Source organism: Gymnoscopelus microlampas, assembly GCF_963454915.1.
Source record: "Gymnoscopelus microlampas genome assembly, chromosome: 3".
In the NCBI taxonomy this organism is placed as follows: domain Eukaryota; kingdom Metazoa; phylum Chordata; class Actinopteri; order Myctophiformes; family Myctophidae; genus Gymnoscopelus; species Gymnoscopelus microlampas.
Genome location: NC_139940.1, coordinates 55,217,321 through 55,240,826, shown reverse-complemented (window position 1 = coordinate 55,240,826; position 23,506 = coordinate 55,217,321). Strand labels below are relative to the sequence as shown.

At 43.8% G+C, this 23,506-nt stretch overlaps 1 protein-coding gene across 1 annotated transcript; it reads right to left on the bottom strand.

The window, feature by feature from the left end:
• Window positions 1-3,325: 3,325 nt before the first annotated feature.
• LOC311041925 (uncharacterized protein) lies at window positions 3,326-23,155 on the bottom strand (the record flags this gene model as incomplete). The annotated part of the gene is made up of 9 exons (XM_084052408.1): window positions 3,326-4,089; window positions 9,591-9,956; window positions 11,518-11,886; window positions 13,421-13,568; window positions 13,700-14,079; window positions 14,856-15,065; window positions 18,250-18,397; window positions 18,528-18,880; window positions 22,867-23,155. The coding sequence occupies 9 exons, from the start codon at window positions 23,153-23,155 to the stop codon at window positions 3,326-3,328; spliced, it is 3,027 nt and encodes a 1,008-aa protein (XP_083908534.1).
• Window positions 23,156-23,506: the final 351 nt, after the last annotated feature.

The window sequence follows — 23,506 nt, the reverse complement described above, 5'->3', positions numbered from 1 at the left end:
TCAGACACAAGGACAATGTCTGGTCGCAGGGAGGTGACTGCAATATGGCTGGGGAACTTCAGCTGATGTTCAAGGTCCACCAACAACTGCCAGTCTCTTGCAGACGTCAGGATGCCTGCAGATGTTTTTCTGGCCGAAGTTGGCTTGTCCCCAGCTCTGACAAAGGCGATGGTGTTCTTGGAGTGTCGGAACTGCTTTGACCACGCCAGTCCTGTGCTGATGGCTTCAGCAATGGTCTTCAGGACTTGATCATGCCGCCACCTGTACCGTCCATCTCCAAGTGCCTTTGTACAGCAACTGAGGATGTGTTCCAGGGTTCCTCGCTTGGAACACAATGGGCATGCTGGTGTCTCTGCTATGCCCCATGTGTGCAGGTTTGATGGGCTTGGAAGCACATCATACACTGCCTGGATTAGGAATTTGATGCGGTGAGGCTCGGCTTTCCAAAGCTCAGCCCAGGTCACTTTCCTCTCAACCGCATTCTCCCATCTCGTCCAAGCTCCCTGTTGCTTCATTCCCACTGCTTTGCAGGTTCTTGTCTCCTCCACTGCTGCTCTCACCTCCTCCTGAACAAGACGCCGCCCTTCCTTCCCACTGGTGTTCATTTGGGGAGTTGGAAAGGATCCTAGCCCAGCTCGACCTCGTGTGACCACTCCCACCAGGCTCTTGTGACGCAGCCTTGCCTCTGCCTCTTGAACTGCTTCCTCTGCCCTCCATTTCCTGCCAGTCCTCACTTGGATCCCTGCTTTAGCCACCTTCGGATCACTTGAGTCCCTGTACTGAACCACTTCTATGGCTCTAGTAACCTTGAATTCCTCCTCCAAGGATTTGAAAGGCAGTTGCAGTTTGTTGGTGTTCCCGTAGAGTGCAATGCTGCTCAGGCTCCTTGGTAACCCAAGCCATCTCCGGAGGTGGTTGCTGACCCTCCTCTCTAGGGTCTCAACTGTTGAGATAGGGACCGCATAGACAAGGAGGGGCCACAGAATCCTGGGAAGAATGCCATGTTGGTAGACCCAGGCTTTAAACTTCCCAGGTAGGCCTGACTTGTCCACGGATTTCAGCCAGCCATCCAACTCAGTGCAGGTCGACTGGATAGATGTTGTGTCTCTCAGAGAGCAGTCAAAAACCTTTCCTAAGCTCTTGACTGGCTTCTCTGAGATAGTTGGGATGGCTGTGTCTGCGATGTTAAACCGGAACTTGTCCACCACCTTCCCTTTCCTCAGCACCATTGATCTGGATTTGGCGGGTTTGAAACGCATCCGGGCCCACTCCACCAGCTCTTCAAGCCCCTTCAGAATCCACCGGCAGCCTGGGACTGATTCTGTCATGACTGTGAGGTCATCCATGAATGCCCTGATGGGTGGTTGCCGTTCTCCGGAATTCGTGCGGGGCCCTCTGCACTCTGGCTCAGCAGACTTGGTGAGCATGTTCATGGCTAGGGAGAACAATGTCACAGAGATAGTACACCCTGTGATGATGCCGATCTCCACCTTGTGCCAACTGGATGTTATTGCTCCTGAAGAGACCCTCATCCTGAAATTGCTGTAATAATCAGTGATGAGGTCTCTACACCTGCTTGGGACATGATGTTTTGTCAAAGTGAACTGAACCAGCTTGTGTGGAATGGAGCTGAATGCATTTTCCAGGTCAAGCCACAACACTGACAGGTTGCCCTTGTTCTCTCTGGCCTCCCGAATAAGCTGTGTCACCACACCGGTATGCTCCAGACATCCTGGCATTCCTGAAATGCCACCTTTCTGGACAGATGTATCGATGTAGGTGTTCTCTGCCAGGTAGGTACACAGCCGTTTGGAAACAGCGCTGAAGAAAACTTTTGCCTCAACACACAGCAGGGAGATGATGCGGAACTGGTCTAGCTGGGTGGAGTTTTCCTCCTTCGGGATCCATACCCCTTCAGCCACTCTCCATTGATCAGGGATCCTCCCCCTTCTCCAGAAGACTCGCAAGATGTTCCACAGACGCAGTAGGAGTTTGGGACAGTTCTTATACACTTTGTATGAAGTGCCACTCGGTCCTGGAGCAGAGCTTGCCCTTGCTTTGCGGACAACCTCCCTGACTTCCTTTAGCTGCAGCTCCGACATGTCGAACTGCATTTCTGGTTCAGGGGGGTCTATGAGGTTGTTACACTCTCCCAACTCCTGCTCTCTTGCGGGGTCGCTGTACGTCTGCTTCAGATGTTGGTCTATGTCATCGTGCGAGGAGGCCAGTTTGCCACTGCGCTTCTGCCCCAGCAAATCCTTAGTAAACTTGAAGGGGTTAGCGATGAAAGCAGCTCGTTTACGTGCTCTCTCGCGCCGCCGCCTCCGATACCACTCGGCCCGGCGGAGAACTCTGATGTTTTTTCGAAGGATGCACATTAGCTGGGCCAGGCCAGTGCGTTCCTCTTCTCCTGCCGCCTTGTACTGGGACTTCAGCACTTTCATCTCCTTTCTGATGTTGTGGATCCTTACAGCTCTTTGATTCTTTGAGTAAGATGTTCCAGAGCTTTTCTTCTCCTCCTCGCCGAACCGTTCAGCTGCGATGCTGACAATGATTGTTGTCATAGCTTGTAGCTTCCTGTCGGTCTCTCCCTTCGCCATCGCCTCCAGAATTTGGTCGACATCGTCATCGAACTGCTTCCAGAGTGAGGTCATGCTAGCTGCAGGCCATTTGATCCGCCTCCTGTCGGACTTGATGCTCGAGGGAGTTGTCTGCAACACTTGGAGGTTCTGGGCACTATGGGGTGACTCCGGGCCTGGCACCTCCTGCGTCTCACCAGGTGTAACACCTGTGCGTTGTGTTGCTTCTGCTCTCAACTGGCACTTCATCCTCGCTTGGTGGATCTTTAAGCCATGGATGTTCTTGCAGACTTTACCGCATGTACACTGCTTGCTCATAGTCGTTTGTCCGTTGCCTGGGTCTGTTACCGTTGTGTCCGTCCGACTGGGGTGCTCATCCTCCCCCCCTCTCGGGCACCCCTGGGGGTATTTTTCCATTAAGTTCATCGTAGCTTGGTTGGGTTCCTCCTCTCGGAGGATGCAGATTGGGTTGCCGACCCTTTCTGCCCCGGTTGCTGTCTCTCCGGGCTGTCACTGACTCTCCAGTAGTCGCCACACTATTCATGGTTGTCATCCAGTCTTTCCTGGCTGTCACTGATCACTCAGGGTATTCACTGTGTACATACATCTACTGATGCCTAATCTGGACACATCTTCAGTGATGTTCCTGGAATCATAGGACGTTTCGGGTCTCGCAACATCATACGCCCTCCTCCAGGTGACCCAGCCGGGGCTGATCAGACCCCAGCTTGTGTCCAGATGGCTAGCTAGCTACCATGACTCCATGGCTCCCCTCTTTTGAGCCACAGCCATCTTGAGGCCCTCTCTGCCGCATCGGTGGTACTGCGGATGGCTCTCCTCTTTCTCTCTCCCTCGATGCCTAAACTGCTGAAGGCTCTGACCAAGGAACGGGCTGCAAATCCTCTGCACCCAACTTCCACAGGGAAACACCTTGCTCTCCAACCAGCCTGCTGACAGTCGCTGACCAGTCCTGCGTACTTGGAGAGCTTCCTTTCAAAGGCTTCTTCCAAGCGGTCTTCCCACGGGACTGTCAGCTCCAGCAGCACAGCTTGCTTGGTGGACTCAGACACAAGGACAATGTCTGGTCGCAGGGAGGTGACTGCAATATGGCTGGGGAACTTCAGCTGATGTTCAAGGTCCACCAACAACTGCCAGTCTCTTGCAGACGTCAGGATGCCTGCAGATGTTTTTCTGGCCGAAGTTGGCTTGTCCCCAGCTCTGACAAAGGCGATGGTGTTCTTGGAGTGTCGGAACTGCTTTGACCACGCCAGTCCTGTGCTGATGGCTTCAGCAATGGTCTTCAGGACTTGATCATGCCGCCACCTGTACCGTCCATCTCCAAGTGCCTTTGTACAGCAACTGAGGATGTGTTCCAGGGTTCCTCGCTTGGAACACAATGGGCATGCTGGTGTCTCTGCTATGCCCCATGTGTGCAGGTTTGATGGGCTTGGAAGCACATCATACACTGCCTGGATTAGGAATTTGATGCGGTGAGGCTTGGCTTTTTCCCCTAAGATAGGTATCCTCGCAAAAAAACATGCAGTAATCCTGGTCTCTATACTGCCTCCCCCTGGTCAGCCAGGGCGCCTGATGGAGGGGAAAGGAACTGGTTGGAATAACGTGTTCCTTCCATGCGCTACATCCTACCGGGGAAACTCCCCCCTGTCAGGTGATAAGAAGCGGCCTGCTCACTCCTCGTGCATTGAAGAAAGCATGAGCTCAGTTCGGGGCTCTCCCCAGGCTGGCAGAGGGAGAGTAGTGCCCAGGATTACTTAGGCAATTGGCACTGGGTGAAGAATTGTGGGATACAAATTTAAGAAAAAAGTAAAATAAAAATAAGACCATTGTATGTATTTGAATGGTCCTGTTCCTCAGGCGCCCTCCTCTCTAAGGCCAAGTTTGTAGGCCAGGTGTTAGGGCCAAACCTCACCTAACCTGAGGTGCGTGGAGTAATGTTGCCTTTGTGGTTCTAGCATAATTCTATACTTGTAGGCTTGTGTACTCCTGCTATGGTGCCCCTGTACTCCTGTCATGCGCCAGGTGGCCTTGCCCTATACACACACACACATTGACTGTTGAGGTAGCCTACTATAGTGTTCTGCATTTTGATTTTTATGTATTTGTATGTATAATTATAAGGCGTTGTGGGTGCCAACTGTTGCTTTATTTTATTTTATTTTATAGGCGTAGCTCCATTGCTGCTTTTGCCCCTTTGTTAGACCATAATGTCTTTTGTATTGTATTTTATTTATTAATAACCCAACTGCCACTTATTGTCATTTCTATTGCTAATTATAATTTCTTGTTACCCAGATAGTTGGAGGCGACCACAGTGGCACTGTGGGGGAGAACTGTCTGGAGGGCTCTTGCCCCCTTCTATCCACTACTGTGTGTGGTTTGTAGTGTGCACCTAACCCACCTATAGTGTGCTGTGTGTAAGTGTGTTTTACAGTGTTGTAGTGAAGTGTTTGAACCCTCACCCTACTAAGCCCTCTATCTCTCCTCCCCCTACAGGCTGACTGTGGCTTCTCTGACCAGCCTTTGCTGGTGTGCAAGTGTATTTTATGTGATAATAGAGCCGTTTCACCCTTTTAACATTAAATTGAACATTAAACTGCTCCATTACATTGTAACTTCCATTTGAGTATTTCCATTTTTCCATTTACTTCTACTCTACACTACATCTCTACACTACATACTCTTTACACTACATCTCAGAGGCAAATATTGTACTTTTACTCCACTACAATAATAACTTTAGTTACTAGTTACTTTGTAAATTGTTATTACTATTATTATCACAAAACATGCATTAACCACTTCAGCCCTATACATATACTTTGGCTATTCGAAAATAGCCGATCTACAAGCTCACAAGCTTGTAGATCTGCTATTTTCAAAAGACTTTTACACATTTAGACGGGCCATACTGCATAACTAGTACTTTTACTTTTGGTACTTTAAGTACATTTTGATGCCAATACTTTTGTACTTTTCATTGTGAATTCCGGAATTTTACTTGTAACATAATTATATTTCTATATTGCAGTATTGGTACTTTTACTTAAGTAAAAATAAAGTGAGTACTTTTTTCAACCACTGCCCCCTAGCGTTGGCATGTAACCTACTTCTGTTTTATGCATATTTAAAATGTGTTTCTATCGATTAGTCACCCCATGGAGCCTTGAATTCCTGGAGATGTTTTTGTTTTTTATCGCATTCCTAAGCCAATAATTTGATTACTGGCGGACTCAAAGACCGGTCATCAAATTATTGTCTTAGGAATGTGACAAACAAAAATATCTCCATGAATTCAAGGCTTCATGGGGTGACTAATCGATAGAACTATCCCTCTAATACAGCATCACAATCTGTTCAACCACTTTAAACCTATACACATCAGCTTGTTTTATGGTCATGATTCACCAGGAGCCTGGATGGCTTGTTTCCAGGCTTAACATAATTCATTTAAATATTTTCAGGAAATCTCTATGGGGAAAATGAATGGGCTTTCTATCTGTGGAACCACAAAATGGCCACCACTTCTATGCCCTATAATGACTGAGTGAGACAAGTGAACACCCTGTAAGCTATTATAATCAACTCTTTTTGTTTGGAAACTTTGCATTCTAAAGTCACAAATATGAATATGATAAGAATATGAAGGGATGAGGGGAGGAAAAAAGATTTGAGGACAGTGAACGACAGGCAAGATTTAGTCAATTCTAAGTAAATTCTTAGTCGGTGTCCTTCATTGGTGTTGTCGTGACTAGGCTTGTTCAATCATTATTCTTTCCATACTGATGATTTTTCAGTTAAAACATGAATAAAGAAATTGCGTTTGACGATATTTTCGTCCAAATTTTAGGGCAACAGATAAGGGACAACTTTTGATATTCAGAGAAAGCACTGTGAAGCATAACGCCCCCAACACTCCGGATTAAACTAAAGGCTCAAGCTGCACCGCTAAACAATATCATGAAACTGAGAAAACAGCCAGCACTAAATGAATGTTCTTTTTATGTATTTTTGCCTCACCCAGACAGAGCAATGGACGTGTTTCAACCTAATAGATCTTCCTCAACAGGATGTGAGGTTTAATAAAACATACAATTTATAAAGCGCTTTTCTAAATACTCAAGTCGCTTTACAACAACAGAAACAAAATAAAAACATCTTTATTGGGAAAACTAGTTAAAAAATAAAAGGTTAGCGCAGGGTGGCGCAGTCGGTAGCGATGTCGCCTCACAGCTAGAAGGTCCATGCTGGGTTCGATTTTCCGGGGACGCTGTGGGCACTGGGGGCGTGTTCTCTCCTCCGCGTCATCAGTGCCCATACCCTAGGTGGGGTTGGTGAAAGAGCCTCTCTGTGTGGAGTTTGCATGTTCTCCCCGTGTCCCCTAGGGTAGGTACCCTCACAAAAACATAGAATAATCCTGGTCTCTATACTGCCTCCCCCTGGTCAGCCGGGGCGCCTGATGGAGGGGAAAGGAACTGGTTGGAATAACGTGTTCCTTCCAGGCGCTACGTCTAACCAGGGAACATCCCCCCTGTCAGGTGATAAGAAGCGGCTTGCTAGCTCTCATGAGCTCGGCTCTAGGCTCTCGGCTCTCCCTAGGCTGGCAGAGGGAGTGTAGCGCCAAGGATTACTTCGACAATTGGCACTGGGCGAAAAAATGGGTTACAAAATCGTGGGATAAAAAACATAAGAAAATAAATAAAAGGTTGAAGGTAGAATTGAATTAAGTAGGGAATGAGAGTCTGAAAAAGGTGGGTTTTGAGTGTGAATGTTTAAGTGGTGTATGATGCAATCAAGCTCAAATTAAAACAGGTGCAAACTATCATCACCTTGACAGCTAATAATGCTGTCTCTTTATTATTAATAGGTACGGGAAAATGTGAATTAACATGCAATAGAAGTGATTCAACATTAAAATACACATTGCGGGATGATCACATTGAGTCAACCATCTATACATGAACATAATCCATAAATATATGAAGAATAATCCAGGCTTTCCAGCAAGGAAGTTGCATATGATTAGTGCCATATAGTAATGTTTATATTTCCTGCATCTGTTAAAAAGGTTCTACTAAAATGAACCCAGTTGGGACAAAATTAGGCAGTAGTAGAGGCCACAGCTGACCGGCAGCCCAGAGCAGATGTCCTGCTGTGCTGTGATCTTCAAAGGAAGTACACATACCAAGGAGTAGTTGACTGAAGCTAGTGCGGGTAGTTCAGATTAGGAGCTAGGAGATAGGGCTTTGTGTGTAAAAACAGGGTTAATGGCTGACGGAGCAGATGACCAGAGCCAGCCTGCTCTGGGGTAACAGGAAACCAGTGCCAAACACAGTGCATTATGGGGGATCAGCAGATCCTGTGGCTTAAGTCCACCCTGTGGGCGGATCTTCCTGTATGTAACCTAACCGTTATAAAAGGTCTTGTTTCGCTAGAAAACATCAGATTCACTGACAGAGAGGAGCAGGACTAATAGTAAGTTAAAGAGCTTAACACTGTAATAATTGTATTTCTGATGTGTTCACAATGGAGTGAGGATTCATGTAATTTAATATTGTTGTGTTATGTGTTTCGTTCTCATTCCAGGTTTAATAACCTAACTGGGTCTAACTAACTGCTGACCATGTAGTAACTCACTATTTCCTTGTAGTGGTATCAGAAGTACTAGACTAGAGAAGTATATGTTAGTATGTGTGTGTGTGTGTGTGTGTGTGTGTGTGTGTGTGTGTGTGTGTGTGTGTGTGTGTGTGTGTGTGTGTGTGTGTGTAGTAAATAAACCATCTAAAAGACACCAGGTTTGAGTAATTTGCTTAAAACTCCCTTCTCCAAGTCGCCCGTTCCTGGGGAGATTCCAATCATACTAGGCTGGAGAAGACAGAAAATGTGATTTGGAATATAATTGAACAATATATGAAAGAAATGCACACAGCCATAGATAAAAACAACAACTTTTTCTCACTTAAATTTAAAGTTTATTAACTATTGAACCAATGAAAAATATTAAGAAGAGCTTGTGACTAAATAATAACTTCATTCCTTACATGAGAAAGGGCTTTTCACCTGTGGGCGTTTCTCCTGTATGCCTCTTCATGTGCGTTTTTAAATCATCCTTTTTACTGCAGCCTTTGCCACAAATTGTACAGGTAAAGGGTTTTTCCCCTGTATGAGTCCAGAGGTGCCTTTTTAGATGACTCGGTTTGACAAAGCCTTTCCCACAAATTGTACAGGTAACAGGCTTCTCCCCCGTATGAATCATCCTGTGATTTTTAAGATAACCCCGTTGACTAAAGTCTTTCCCACAAATTGTACAGGTGAAGGGCTTTTCCCCCGTATGAATCATCATGTGAACCTTTAGATTACTCGTGTTAACACAGCCGTGTCCACAAACTGTACAAGTATAAGGCCTTTCTCCTGTATGAGTCCTCATGTGATATGTGAGAGAGACCGAGTGCCCAAAAGCTTTGCCACAAATGGTACACATATAGTGTTTTTCCCCTGTATGCAAAATCATGTGTTTTTTTAAACCACCCCTATTACGAAAGTGTTTGTCACAAACTGTACACGCTACAGGCTTTTCCCCTGTATGGATCATTCTATGTTTCTTCAGACTATTGCGACGTTTAAACATTTTGCCACAAACTGTGCAACTTAAGGGTTTTTCTCCTGAATGCGAAATCATGTGACTTTTTACATCAATGCTCCTCAAAAAGTGTTTGTCGCAAACTATACAAGCAAAAGGCTTTTCCCCTCTATGGGCCATTTTGTGGTAATTCAGATTTCCCCTTTGAGTAAACATTTTGCCACACACTGTGCAACTAAAGGGTTTCTTCACTTGGTGAGTCTTGATTAAGTGAGTTTGTTTTGGGACAGCTGCCAGGTCCTTGGACAGCTTGTTGCTCAAAGACAGAGATCTTTGTCCTTTCAGATTTTGTGTCTTGTGTGATTTCAGTGTGTTTAAAGTTGATGGACCTTCCCCGGTCCCCTCCCACTCACTGTCTTCAGTGCCAGATTCAGCCTCCCACTCATCATTGTCTTCAGTGCCAGATTCAGAACAATGAGAAAAGAGGAGCTGGTCATCACTAGTTGGTTGTGATGTTCCACAGTCCTCTACATCAGTTTGTGTTTTCATTTGTTGTGTTGAGGTGCCGACTACAGGCTCTGTCTCTCTGTTTTCATCATCACCTTCACTTTTCACTGCTAGTAATGTCAACGATGATCCATCAACTTCCTCTGGTCTTTGAAGTAGGTCCTCCTGTTTCTCTTTAATCTGTGGAGGCTCTGGTTCCTCCTGGACCAGACTGGGGCTCTTCTGCTGTTCAGGTGAAACCTTCTCTTCATACCCAGGGAGCTGCGGGAAGTCTAAATAGACACAAGTAGATACATCCATTAAATATTTTAACTTTAAAATTTCCCATGCAATGCTGTTGTAGCTGTGGTAGTTGGGGGAACTTCCACTGTAAATAAACGCTCAATTCAGTCCATCCTCAGTTATCAGAGACTGCAACCATTATTCGCTGCAACCATTCTAATTCACCAATACTCTGGGACTGGGATTGAAATGGACAACCCAATGACCAGAACGAAGCTCTGGCACTGGACATTTCCGCAAACTACCGATTCATTGAATATCTACGTTTCTGGACAAAAATAAAAGGTTTCCAACTGTGTGTATAACAATGGCTTTAATCTATGGTGAGGTTGGTGGCTATTTTAAGGGAATAGAATAAGGATAGGTAACTATTAAGCACTGAATAAAATAATATTCTGTTCATGAAATAGCCTAAAATGTTATATTTGATTAAATGCCACGTTTCCAAGAATATCAAACAATGAGATATGTTTGGGGGCGCCCGCTGGCCTGGCGGTCCGGGCGAAAGTGCAGCCCGGCAGTGTGTCGCAAGTTTGAGCCCAGTTCCCGACGACCTTTGCTGCGTGTCACTCCCTGTCTTCTCTTTCCCTGTTTCCTGTCCATCCCCACTGTATACTATCTATAAAGGCACCCCAAAAAAACAACAACAATGAGATATGTTTCACGCACACATTATTATTCTAATACCCGGGACTTTTTTCTTCTCTCAGACAAAAAATAAATAAAATTCATTATCGTTTTCTGCAGAGTGTTCCACCAGCGTGGGCTGCCGGCCAAATGGCTGTTCATTAGAGCAGTGGTTCTCAAACCTTTTCATCTCATGGCACCCCTGTAAGTGACATTTTCATCCACAACACCCCTTAAAAACCTTACACAGTATGTAAATATGTAAATATGTCCCCCCTAAGATGACACGCGGAAAGCACGAGAGAATATCTGTTTCCATTAGGACAGATTGAAAATAACTTCATAAATGACTTGATGTTTAACCACCCCAGCATCCCAATTTTGAGGGGAACATTCATCAAAATTAATCTACAAGCTCACCAAAGAGATTGGGTGTAGATAGAAAAAGGAACGCACCAAGTACAGTGCAACTCAGGTCCGTTGTATTAAGTATGGCGGGTCTAACTCTAAGTGGTTAAACTGATGAATTCCAAATATTATCAAAGTATTTTGCGGCACCCCTGGAATTGCATCACGGCACCCTAAGGTGACAGGGTTGACTGGAGTTATGGCTGTTTAAAGCCCAGCCAATAGGAATTGTAGATGTGATGTGTATGCAAATTTGCACAACTATTGGAGTATGTATTTCCCCTTAAAAACGTGATTAATTATCGGGAAAGTAATAATAATCATTACAGTGTCTATAGGGCTTCGCACTCTGCAGTGACAGACAATGTGCATAATAATGTCTGATAATTACGTATAATGAACACAAGACTGTTGTTTCTGATCATCCATATCGTATACGGCCTTACCATGCTCCCCCACCTCCCTAAACAATAGGCCTAACCAAAACCAGGTGGAATTGGAAGGAAATTGAATTACCTGTTACCCCGCCAACCTTCCTTTTTCCGATCCTCCTCAAATCCCAAAACCGCTTCTTGATTTGTTGGACAGACCTGGGGATGCCTGAGGACGCCGAAACGGCCGCCGCTACCTCGGCCCACGCCTGGTTCACCACCGATTTTCGGGTAGGCTGGGTCGATGTCCCAAAGATTTGAATTTGACGTGCTTTGACCTCATGCACGAGCATGTTGGTCTCATTTTGTGTGAGGCGCACAGCACGGCGTCTTGGCTCCATCTCCTCCTCTCGCTCTCCTCCCGTGTCTGCTGGTGGGGCGTCACCAGATGCGGACAAAGTCCCGTCTTCCCCGACCGCCTCCTGGACAGATTCAGCTACGGTGGACGAGTCATCTGTGGAAATAACATTAAAAATAACTGCATTGTTAACTGTGTTGTTAATTTACAATACATTGTCATTTATTGGTGTTATTGTAACCGCCAACGGTCACCAAGCAGGCACCCTGGCCGGCTGATCTTTTAACAGCATGTTAATTTCCTTTACAAATGAGGGGATAAATACATATAATACTTCCCCCCCCCCCCCCCCCCCTTAATTACAGTACGTTTAAGGCCCAATATTTCCACACATCTTCCTATATTAAAATTTCCTTAAAGGAGGATGGACATTACATGACATTACATTACATTACATTACATTACAGTCATTTAGCAGACGGTTTTATCCAAAGCGACTTACAATAAGTGCATTCAACATACAGTAGGTAGGGAACGAAACTGCTAATCACCAGAAGTGTTTCCTACAAAAACAAGCAACCAAGAGTATACCTAGCGCTAAGGTAAAAGTGCTATATATCAGCTACCTACTTTCTTAAACAGATACAACAAAATAGCAAAATCAAATGAGCACGAGCTAATACAAAAAGTGTATCGACTAAACAAGATACAATAAAACAGTACAATAAAACAAGAGTTCGTACAACTAGTTAACAACAAGTAAGCCAGACAAAGAGGAAGGGTAGTGTTTCCTGAAGAGGCGGACGAACAGGCGGACGAATCACATCGTCACGCTCATTTCACCATGATCTGCCATAACCATACAGTATAAGGACTTTCCAGCCAAATATGGACTGTGTTGTCTAACCTCAATGTGCCATCATGGCATCAGGCTCTAACAAATCAGTCAGCAACGACTGACAAATACAGAGATCTCCATATATGCCCATAAAATAGACACGGCATGACAATTACAGATCTCCATATATGGCCATATCAGTTGGATCACTGGTGCAACATAGCTGTGAGGTGGATGTGAGGTTGATGTAAAATGGGTGAGGTGGGCGCTAGATATGAGGGCCGCAAAGCTGCCCGAACTTCTAGTAATAATAATCATTGCAGTTTCAATAGGGCTTCGCATTCTACAGTGCTCGGGCCCTAATAATGTCATTAATACGATATATATGATGATGAATGTTATATGGTGGGTTTACTAGGCATGTTATTGACTGTCATTACGGGGCCTGGACAGGAGGGGGCACAAGTACACCAGACTAGGAGTAAAGGTAGCCAGTAGGATGTATCTGCCCACCGGGGGCAGTACATGTATGTTGGTGCGCGTTCTCGCTGTGTGTGTGTGTGTGTGTGTGTGTGTGTGTGTGTGTGTGTGTGTGTGTGTGTGTGTGTCCGTGCTTGCAAATAAACAAAGCGGCCTGTGCCTGTTGATGACGTATCCATTGTGTGGCGTCTTCTATATTCAATATACTACAATGAATGACAGACATTGTGCATAATAATGTCCGATAATTAAGTATAATAAACACAAGTCTGTTGTTTCTGACCATCCATATTGTGTACGGCCTTACCATGCTCTCCCACCTCCCCAAACAATAGACCAAAACCAGGTGGAATTGGAAGGAAATTGAATTACCTGTTACCCCTCCAACCTCAAACCCCCTAAAGCCGTCAATACTTTTGGAGAAGAAAGTAGAGGCGGCGACGTCCTCGGGTGATATCAGAGCCTCCACCATAGCCGATTCACCTCCCGTGGCCATCTGTTGCCATCTGTTAGCGACGACCTTTGGAGTGAATATGTTATAATTAAAGAATTTCAGAAGTAGGCTTATGATACAACTTAGAGACAAATTGATTAATCACCATGAGCCATTGGGGCCAATGTGCATATTCAACATCTATACAGGTAACACACCTTCATTTTTCCGATCCTCTTCAAATCGGCAAACCGCTTCTTGATTTGCTGGCCGGACCTGGGGATGCCTGAGGACGCGGAAACGGCCGCCGCTACCTCGGCCCACGCCTGCTTCACCACCGCATTTCGGGGAGGCTGTCCCGATGTCCCAAAGATTTGAATTTGACGCGCCTTGACCTCATGCGCGAGCACGTTGGTCTCAGCCTGTGTGTAGCGCAACGCGCGGCGTCTTGGCTCAGCCCCCTCTGGTCTTTGAAGTGACTCCTCCTGCTGTTCCTCTTCAATCTGTGGAGGTTCTAGTTTCACCTGGACCAGACCGGGACTCATCTTCTGCTGTTCAGGGGAAACCTCGTCTTTGCGCACAGGAAGGAGTGTGAGATCTACGAGGAGGAGAGGAGGTGAGGTAAAAAATAAATTAGCAGACAACTCCTCAATGTGTTTTCTGATTGTATCAGATTTGTATCTTTTAATATTTTTGTCAAGCAAAAGCAACACTTGTCAAAATGTTTGTGTACAAAGTATAAATAACTGTTAACCCATCATTGCTGTCGTGCAGAAACCCTGCATCTCCACATTTCAACTTTATTTTTGTAAACGAATGCCCTACTTTGTCCTACAACAGTGTCTCACAAAAGTAGCATAAATAGCCTATCTACAAGCATTGTAAGCTTGTAGATCTGATATTTGTGCTATTAAAAAAAAACAAAAAAACATTTGAAATAGAAGGTGTGTGGGTTAATTAATGTTGAACCAAAGACAATTATTAAAAGAGCTTGTATATAAAAACGACATTGGATCCATTGGGACACAGGTTCTTTTTTCCATTTTTCTGAAACAAAACAACATAGTTTTGGACATATAAGGTTTCCAACCGACAGCGACGATATGAAACCGTACCGACTAGGGCTGTCAATGAATATTACACATTCAGATTTTAATATTGAAGGAATATTTGACTGTAACAATTCAAATGTATTTACTTTTTTTCCCAGAGATCACAGAGCCAGCAGTCTAAATACAACTTACGCTCCTCCCTTGCAATCCAGTAGACACACAGACTCCTCACGGCAGAAACAAGAAAAACCTGAACGCTGTACTCAATGTACACAACACGTTGAATCACACAACGTCACTTGAATTGATTCGAAATGCTAACTTAGGTCAAGCTGAAGCGGGCGATCCATGTTTCGACGGGATCTCCGCCTGGGACGATTCGCCTCTCCTCTTCTCGACGACCCTCCGCCCGGATCCATCTCCTCCTCTCGCTCACCCCCTGTTTCTGGAGGCGGGGCTTCGCCATATGCAGACGAAGTCCCGTCTTCCCCGACCTCCTCCTGGCCGGATTCAGCTACGGTGGACGAGTCATCTGCGGAAATAACATTAGAATTAACTGCACTGTTAACTGCTTTGTTAACCCATTAAGACCTGGGACCAATTCTACAAATGTCTTCTAAATCATAACAGTTTAGGGAAAAAAAAACGTATGTTGCTGGATTGGTTATCAAACTTTGTCATGTCAAGGACCACCCAACATTATATGTATTTGGCAGCGGACCCCCATCTCAAAATATTTTGTTCCAGGGACCCCCAGAAGCAAAGATTTGAGTTACAAATGTTCGCTTTATATATATATGTGTATATATATATATATATATATATATATATATATATATATATATATATATATATATATATATATATAATTTATTTTTTATTTATTTATTTTTTTCAAGGATTTGCACATTTTCACGATTTTTCAAAAATAGCAGATCTACAAGCTCGTAGCGGGGCACTCGGTGCCGTGCTATGAGCTTGTAGATCTGCCATTTTTGAATCGCCAAAGAAATCTAGAATTACACAGCTTTGCATTCCCGGTCTTATTGGTTTAATTTAATATTTAATATAATTTGTCATTTTGTTTGTGTTATTTGTGTTATGATCGTCATTTGTGTAATGATTCATTCCTTTCCCCTGGGTAATCTTTGTTACACTATTAGGCTACATAGGTTACTGTTGGAGCCACTTTGAAGTGCTTTTAAATTGTGAGATTGTATTCATATTATTTTTCGTTTTCATATGTTTCAAATATTATTCTGAAATAGATATTTTTATTAAAAAGGTTGGGTAAGTGATATTTTTTGGTTAAAACAAAAAACTTGATGTTAAAAGGTTAAAGCTCTATATTCTGATAGGAATCATTGCTATAAAGCAGTGGTTCTCAACCTGTGGTACGCAAGGCCCCCTTCTGGTGCAGAAGAGTTTCCCCCAACAAAAGAAAAAAGTGGAGTGAAATATTTAATATTATACTACAGGTAGTTCTGACCAAACAATTGGTTGAAATAGGCTCTCCAGCTGTGCTGAAATGGGCATGACAGCACACCTGGCCGTTAATGGAGATTTGAGAATTGATTAATCACATTAATAGTAATATCAGCTGTGCTGATTAGACGGACTGACGGAATCTCGGCGCAGAGCAGCAGCGCTGTTGCAACTGCAGTAGGCTAAGGGGCTAGGCTAGCGGTTTGCACGGGAAGTTTACCGGCCTAGCAACTAAATCTGGCATAAAGAAATATGAATTTATATCAAATATTTTAGTTACAATGAGATTGAGCTGCCAGTTAAATCACCTTTCTCTGCGTGGTATGTATTCAGTTTGGGAAACGTTCTATGTCACACAACCTGATCCATCTGAATGGGTCTGGACTGGCTGAGTAAACGGGGACTAGTTATCTCTGTCAAACCCAGTGTATTTCAGAATAATAACAGAGATAACACTCGCAATATGACACGAAAATTGGAATTAAACAGGGGTGGGCGGAGGAGGAGCCTACAGACACTGACAGTGTGGTATGTAAAGAATGCATGAAACCCTCGCATCTCAAATGCCATCTAGCAATCATACACAGTGCTGCCTGTGATTAATCAAGTCCATGATTAAAACCTCTGACTGTCTGTCTGTGTGGCTCTGTTGGTGTGGCTCTGTCTGTTTGTCTGTCTGTCTGTCTGTCTGTCTGTCAGTCATTGTCTGTCTGTCTGTCTGTGTGGCATGTTCTGTCTGTCTCTGTGTATGGCATTGTCCGTCTGTCTGTCTGTCTGTCTGTCTGGCTGGCTGGCATTTTCTGTCTGTCTGTCTGTCTGTCTGTGTGGCATTGTCTGTCTGTCTTTCTGTCTGTGTGGCATTGTCTGTCTGTCTGTGTGGCATTGTCGGTCTGTCTGTCTGTCTGTCTGTCTGTCTGTCTGTATGTCTGTCTGTCTGTGTGGCATTGTCTGTCTGTCTGTCTATGTGGCATTGTCTGTGCAAGTGTCAGTTACCTTGCTGTGCTACCAGGCTACACAACTGTGAAAAATACATTCTTATTAGGAATAAATTTGCCTCCTGTGTTAACTATGCATAGCTGATGGGGTAGCAGGTCTACGCTACTGTATTTAAACATCAGTTATTATGGTGGTACTTGGAGAGACAGATATTTTCTGAGGTGGTACATGGTGTAACAAGGTTGAGAACCACTGCTAACCCTAGAGTGTTTGTTCAGTCAGTCTCTCCAGCTCTTTAATAAACAGAAAATACATTTTCAGGAAGGTGACAAAATTTCAGCCAATCAAGAGAGAGTACCCATTTATCAGCTTCAATTTGATAGTGATCCAGTTCCAATTTTGTCTGCTCATTTATTTGTGTCATCATTCACTTGTTTAATCTGTATCCTGACTGCGTTCTCTATCCTGATTGGATAAAATTGGAATCCCGACCTGAAAATACATTTTCTGTTAAAGAGCTGGAGAGTCATGGAGACTCCTGTTACTGAACAAAGACTCTATAGCAATGAGTACTATCAGAATATAGAGCTATTTAACACTTATTTTAGCCAATGAAAATCACTTACCCTACCTTTGAATATCTAATTTTATCTAGCAGCCTCCACCTTGTGTGAACTACGTAATTTACTTATTGAACTTAGTCATGCTGATCTGATATGGGATTTCCTATGGTAAACTTTACCTTCATAATAAAAGTGGTTGCGTTGACACTAACGGTTTTATTTTGGGGGTTCAATTTGGACAGGAAGTATGGTGGCTTGTTGAAGCTGACATTACATTAGATTTAGATTTCGCAACATTCATTTGTGGAGTTTTTTTCTCATGTGATTATTATCTTGGACAATTCTTCTCTATCGTTTCGTTTTGATTAGAATTCTGCTGCCTTCGGTTCTTTTGTTTTTCATTGTAATTGCATGACATTACACCCGGTGCATATCACCAGGTGGGTGTTAATTTGGTAGAATACCTCTACACCTGCACAAACATCTCGGGAACATGGCAGTAATAACAATAAGGGTAATAATAATAATAATAATAATAATAATAATAATGCCATTAATATATAATGATGAATGACAGACATTGTGCATAATAATGTCAGATAATTATGTACAATGAACACGAGTCTGTTGTTTTTGACCATCCATATTACGTACAGCCTTACCATGCACTGCCACTCACCCCAAAAAATAACCCAACCAAAACCAGGTGGAATTGGAAGGAAATTGAATTACCTGTTACCCCGCCATCCTCAAACCCCCTAAAGCCGTCAACACTTTCAGGGAAGAGAGAAGAGGCAGCGACGTCCTCTGGTGATATCAGAGCCTCCACCGTAGCTGGTCCTCCTCCCGTGACCACCTGTTGCCCTCTGTTAGCGACGACCTTTGGAGTGAATATTTTATTGACAATTTCAAATTACAGCAGTAGGCTACGATACAAAGAGACACATTGATTAATCACCATGAGCCACTGTAGCCAATGTGAATATTCAACATCTATACAGGCAACAAACCTTCACTTTTACGATCCTCCTCAAGTCGGAAAGCCGCTTCTTGATTTGTTGGACAGACCTGGGGATGCCTGAGGACGCCGAAACGGCCGCCGCTACCTCGGCCCACGCCTGGTTCACCACCGATTTTCGGGTAGGCTGGGTCGATGTCCCAAAGATTTGAATTTGACGCGCCTTGACCTCATGCACGAGTACGTTGGTCTCAGCCTGTGTGTAGTGCACAGCACGGCGTCTTGGCTCCATCTCCTCCTCTCGCTCTTCCCCCGTTTCTGGTGGTGGGGCTTCGCCAGATGCGGACGAAGTCCCGTCTTCCCCGACCTCCAGCTGGCCGGATTCAGCTTTGGTGGACGAGTCATCTGTGGAAATAACATTAAAAATAACTGCGTTGTTAATTTACAATAAATTGTCATTTTGTTTTTATCTAGAATTTTATCTTGCAGTCTTCACCTTATAATTGTTGAACTACATAATTTACTTGTATAATTTAGTCACGCTGATCTGATATGGGATTTCCTATATGGTAAACTTTACCTTCAAAATAAACATATTTGTGTTGACATTAACTGTAGAATTTCAGTTGGATTGCAGTTTTATTTTGGGGGTTAAATTTGGACAGGAAGTACTGTAGCTTGTTGAAGCTGACATTACATAGCCGGACATTTTTGGTGTTGAGGGTGGTAGGCAATTTGATTTTGGGACATTCATTTGAGGATTTTTTTTGGGTCTTTTTTCGTGTGATTATTATCTTGGACAATTCTTCTATATTGTTTTGTTTTGATTAGAACTCTGCTGCCTTCAGTTCTTTTTTTGTGTGTGTGTGTGTGTGTGTGTGTGTGTGTGTGTGTGTGTGTGTGTGTGTGTGTGTGTGTGTGTGTGTGTGTGTGTTTTGGCTGTAGCTGCACTCTAGCGCACTCTGTGGGTTGCACACAGGCAGTGCAGGCAGTGCACAGGCAGTGCACACAGACAGACAGACAGAGAGAGACACAAGCCGAGCAGAGTTTCATAGTATGCTCCACTTGGGCGGAGGCGCGCCTCCTTCCGCGTTCGCAATAATAAATATAAATATAGCTGCAAGCAGCAATACAGGGGTCAAGGAATAAAAGGCAATATAGAATAATAGCACAATAAGAATTAAAACAGAATAGATTTAACTTGGGATAAAGCAGCCCATGCAATTAACAAATGAGCATTCTGAAGAGCTGAGCAGAGGGCTGAAGGATTGTGGATATTGCAATGTATCTCTGTATTGCGTTCATGGATTAAAGCTGAATAAAACCTCACGACTGGAAATGTTTGTATGGCCAAGTCCTAATGTGTGATTTGTGAAACAGTTTGAAAGGAGCCCACCACACACCAGCGCAAGAACAATAGGTAAAATTATGATTTTTGTTTCTGTAATATTGTTCCTGCTGTTCTACATACTGCCAACCAGGTGAAGAAATCACAGATTGAGGCTTTAATCGTTGCTTTTATTTGAAATTTGACTACTTCAAATGCTCAAATAGTAATCTTTTTTTCAATGCACAACACGCTTCCATAGAAGACATGCTGGCTTCTATTGAATCCAAACGACTGAAATCAGTCGTGGCGACTGAAACTTTAATCCATCTGCGTTGCTTATAAACCAGATTTCAAACTCCGGTCACAAATTCTGTTATCATGACGAAGGTTAGCAATTTATTTTACTTCATCTTTCTAGACAACACAGATGGATTGTAAGTATTCTAATTAGGCTCATACATAGCTACAATATGTGGTTAGTCGGCTTCATATTCCGACAGTGGATGTCAGGGGTGCACTTCTGCCACTGTAAGATGTTAACTTTAGTGCATCTAGCAAGTTTCAAAAGTTTAGCATGCTGGGAACTGGAGCTATGGCTGTTTAAAGCCCAGCCAATAGGAATTGTAGATCGGCTATTTTCACTTCCTGCTTAGCGTTGAAGTTTGAGGCTTCGCCACGGTCAAGCAGTTTAACGAAAACTCTTTTTGATAAGCTTTTGATAACTTTTCATCTGTAAGGTCTTGTGTGTACGCCGAGCGAATTTGAGGCAGATCTGACAATTTGCCTAGGAGTTCGTTAAAATACAACGCGTGGTGGCTGGTCTCACAAGATCACAGAGCCGTCAGTCGGAGGCAGAAGGGAGAAGTCTCCCCTCAAGGCTTTACTTTATCGTACGGTGGTGCCGCATGCAAACGCGAGCCGATCTACAAGTCCACAATGTGTCGTTGATGCAACATGTTGTGGGCTTGTAGATTAGCCGTGTTTGCCACGTGACACCGTCATACAGCGAAGAATACATCAGCTGCCTCGCTGGCTGCCTGCCTGCCTGTAACAAACAGACTTCACACTGACCGCAGACACACAGTTGCCTCGGAGTCGGTAGGCTTTTGACTTGCAGTTGCTCGGTATTAGAACGCACACAAGTTTACTCACACAATGTCACTTTAATATGATTCAAAAGGTCAAGCTGAAATGGGCGATTCATTTCGTAGTGAAGGCAGACAGTTTATAACGAGACTCGACCACCGAAAATGCAATGTCAAAACTATGCATGGATTCTTGGCCCTCACAGTAAAATTCCCACGTGTCACATTCGTGAAGACTACCTTAATTTGATTTAAACCAAAAACAATTACCCTTCCTCTACAAACCCATTGTAACTTCAAACTCTATTTTAATCATGATAGATTCATTGGAAACACCTGTCCTTGGTTCTGGTGACTGATGTTGTCCTTCTAATATGTGAGGAGACCTTTTTTTTTCAATTACTTTTTCCATTTATTTAAAAAAAAAAATAATCAACAACAAAATGTAATAAAATAAATGAAAAAAGTAATCGAAAAAACAAGGCCCCCTCACGTATTAGGAGGGCAGGATGAGTCACCAGAACCAAGGACGGGTGTTTTTGATGAATCTAACATGTTAAAAATGGAGTTTGAAGTTACAATGGGTTTGTATAGGAAGGGGGCGTGTCTGATAAAAATGAATATCGAATACAGGATAGGTGGGCACTAGGGACATCTGGGCACCTCGATGTAAAATTGGCTATTTTATCCAAATTGTTAAAAATATGATATTTGAAAAATTGTCCTAAGTAAAGTATTCATTCATTCAAGTATACTCGAATATGATGTGAACATGCACGGTAACATGCATTGGCAAATAGCCAATTTAACACCGAGGTGCCCACTCTTCCTTAGTGCCCAGTCACTAGGACGACAGCAGACGCAGTAGGAAGACGGCCTCCACTCTCTCCAGTTAATACATTTGGTCTCATTACAAACCGACACACTTGGCAGATCGTTATAGAGAATCTCTATATGGACCAAACTAGTCCAACGTGTGTAAACCAGGGGTCATCATGCAATGTGTCCGTACACGGACAAAATGTGTCCTTGGCAAGACATGTCCTTATTTTGATCATAAGCCCGATTTAGACCCAATTATTTAATTGTCACTCTCCAGGTTTTCCTCAGAATATGTATGACACTGATTTAGTACGACACTATGACACATTAGGAGTCCACTACTAGTCCCCCATAACTCTGAGAGTGCACAACGGGTCCATTTGGTTCCATGTGTGCACTCTCAGAGTTACATACCTGTAAAGGTATGTTTCTGGTAATATTATTGTCCACTTATTTGTATGTCCATGGCAAAAATGTAATTTTGACAAAGATGTCCACCACAAGCCAGCATGGCAATGACCTAGCCTTAGATCAAGACTATCGTAGATGTATTTGATCGATTTTGACATTTTAATATCTAAGAGAGTCTTAGCGACCACCCCCCAGCCCATACTGGACTTTCACCAGTAAAGCCCGTACTTCTCCGTACATGTACAAATGCAAAATATAAGGTGCTTACTCGGTTGCCCCAAATGTTAACTTGCGGTCTGGAGTCATTGTGTACTGTATTGGTCCATATTGTTCAATAAAGAAGTGTTTTAATCCTGCCTGTGGCCAAACTTCATTGTTTCCCCTTCGTTTACATCCTGTTTACATTGAGTGTAGTTCCGGTTTTCACCAAATGCGCCCCGTCACTACCACCCATTGGGAACTTCCGACAGAATTGGCCACAGACGGGATTAAAATACTTCTTTATTGAAAGATATGGACTAATACAATGCATAAACACTCCGGACCGCTAGTTAACATTTGGGGCAACCGGGTCAGCAACTTGATATATATGTTGTGTACATGTACGGAGAACTACGGGCTTTACTAGTGAAATTACAGGTCAAACTGGGGGGGGCTAAGACTCTCCAGCTAAGACTCTAGTCGATATAAAAATAGAGATGACCCGTGGTGTGATCATGTGTTTGAAAAGCAGCTTAACCAACCTGCTCTGTGGAGTTTGACGTGTGGCTGTAAAATCACGTCCAGCAGTTTGTCTTGTCTCTCCAGCAGAGTTTCTAGTGTCTCTATCTCTCTCTGGAAGAGGTCGCACATGAACTCTGCCGCCACACTGAGGCGCTCCAACACAAACACTCTGACATTAAGCTTCACACTACAAACATCAGCACCACGCTGCTGTTTCTCCAAAACACCCGATATCTCCTCTCCCACCGACGTCAGGCGTTCATTTATCGACAGCCGTAGAGACTCTATTTTCACTCGTGTATGAGACATTTTTCAACACGCTCTTTCCTCTTTGTTGCTCAGCAGCAGCTCCGTGAGTGTGAAAAACTAGGAAGAACTACACGCGCTTACTTCCGTGGTCAACATGGTTCAAGCGCATGCGCAATAAAAGGATTCAGACACTGTTCCTTAATGCATTTCGCCTCCTGGTGGAGGAGGTGTGTAGCAGTTTCTCATGTGATTCACGAGAAGAGGAACAGAATTGCTTGTGACAAAGCTTAGCTGAGATGCTTATTTTAGCTAAGACAGATCTTCTACTCTTGCTCAAAACTTAGCCTGTGTAGGGCAGAGAGAGTTGATAGACAGTGTTGACAGTCACTGATTGACAGCTGTCTGCCAATC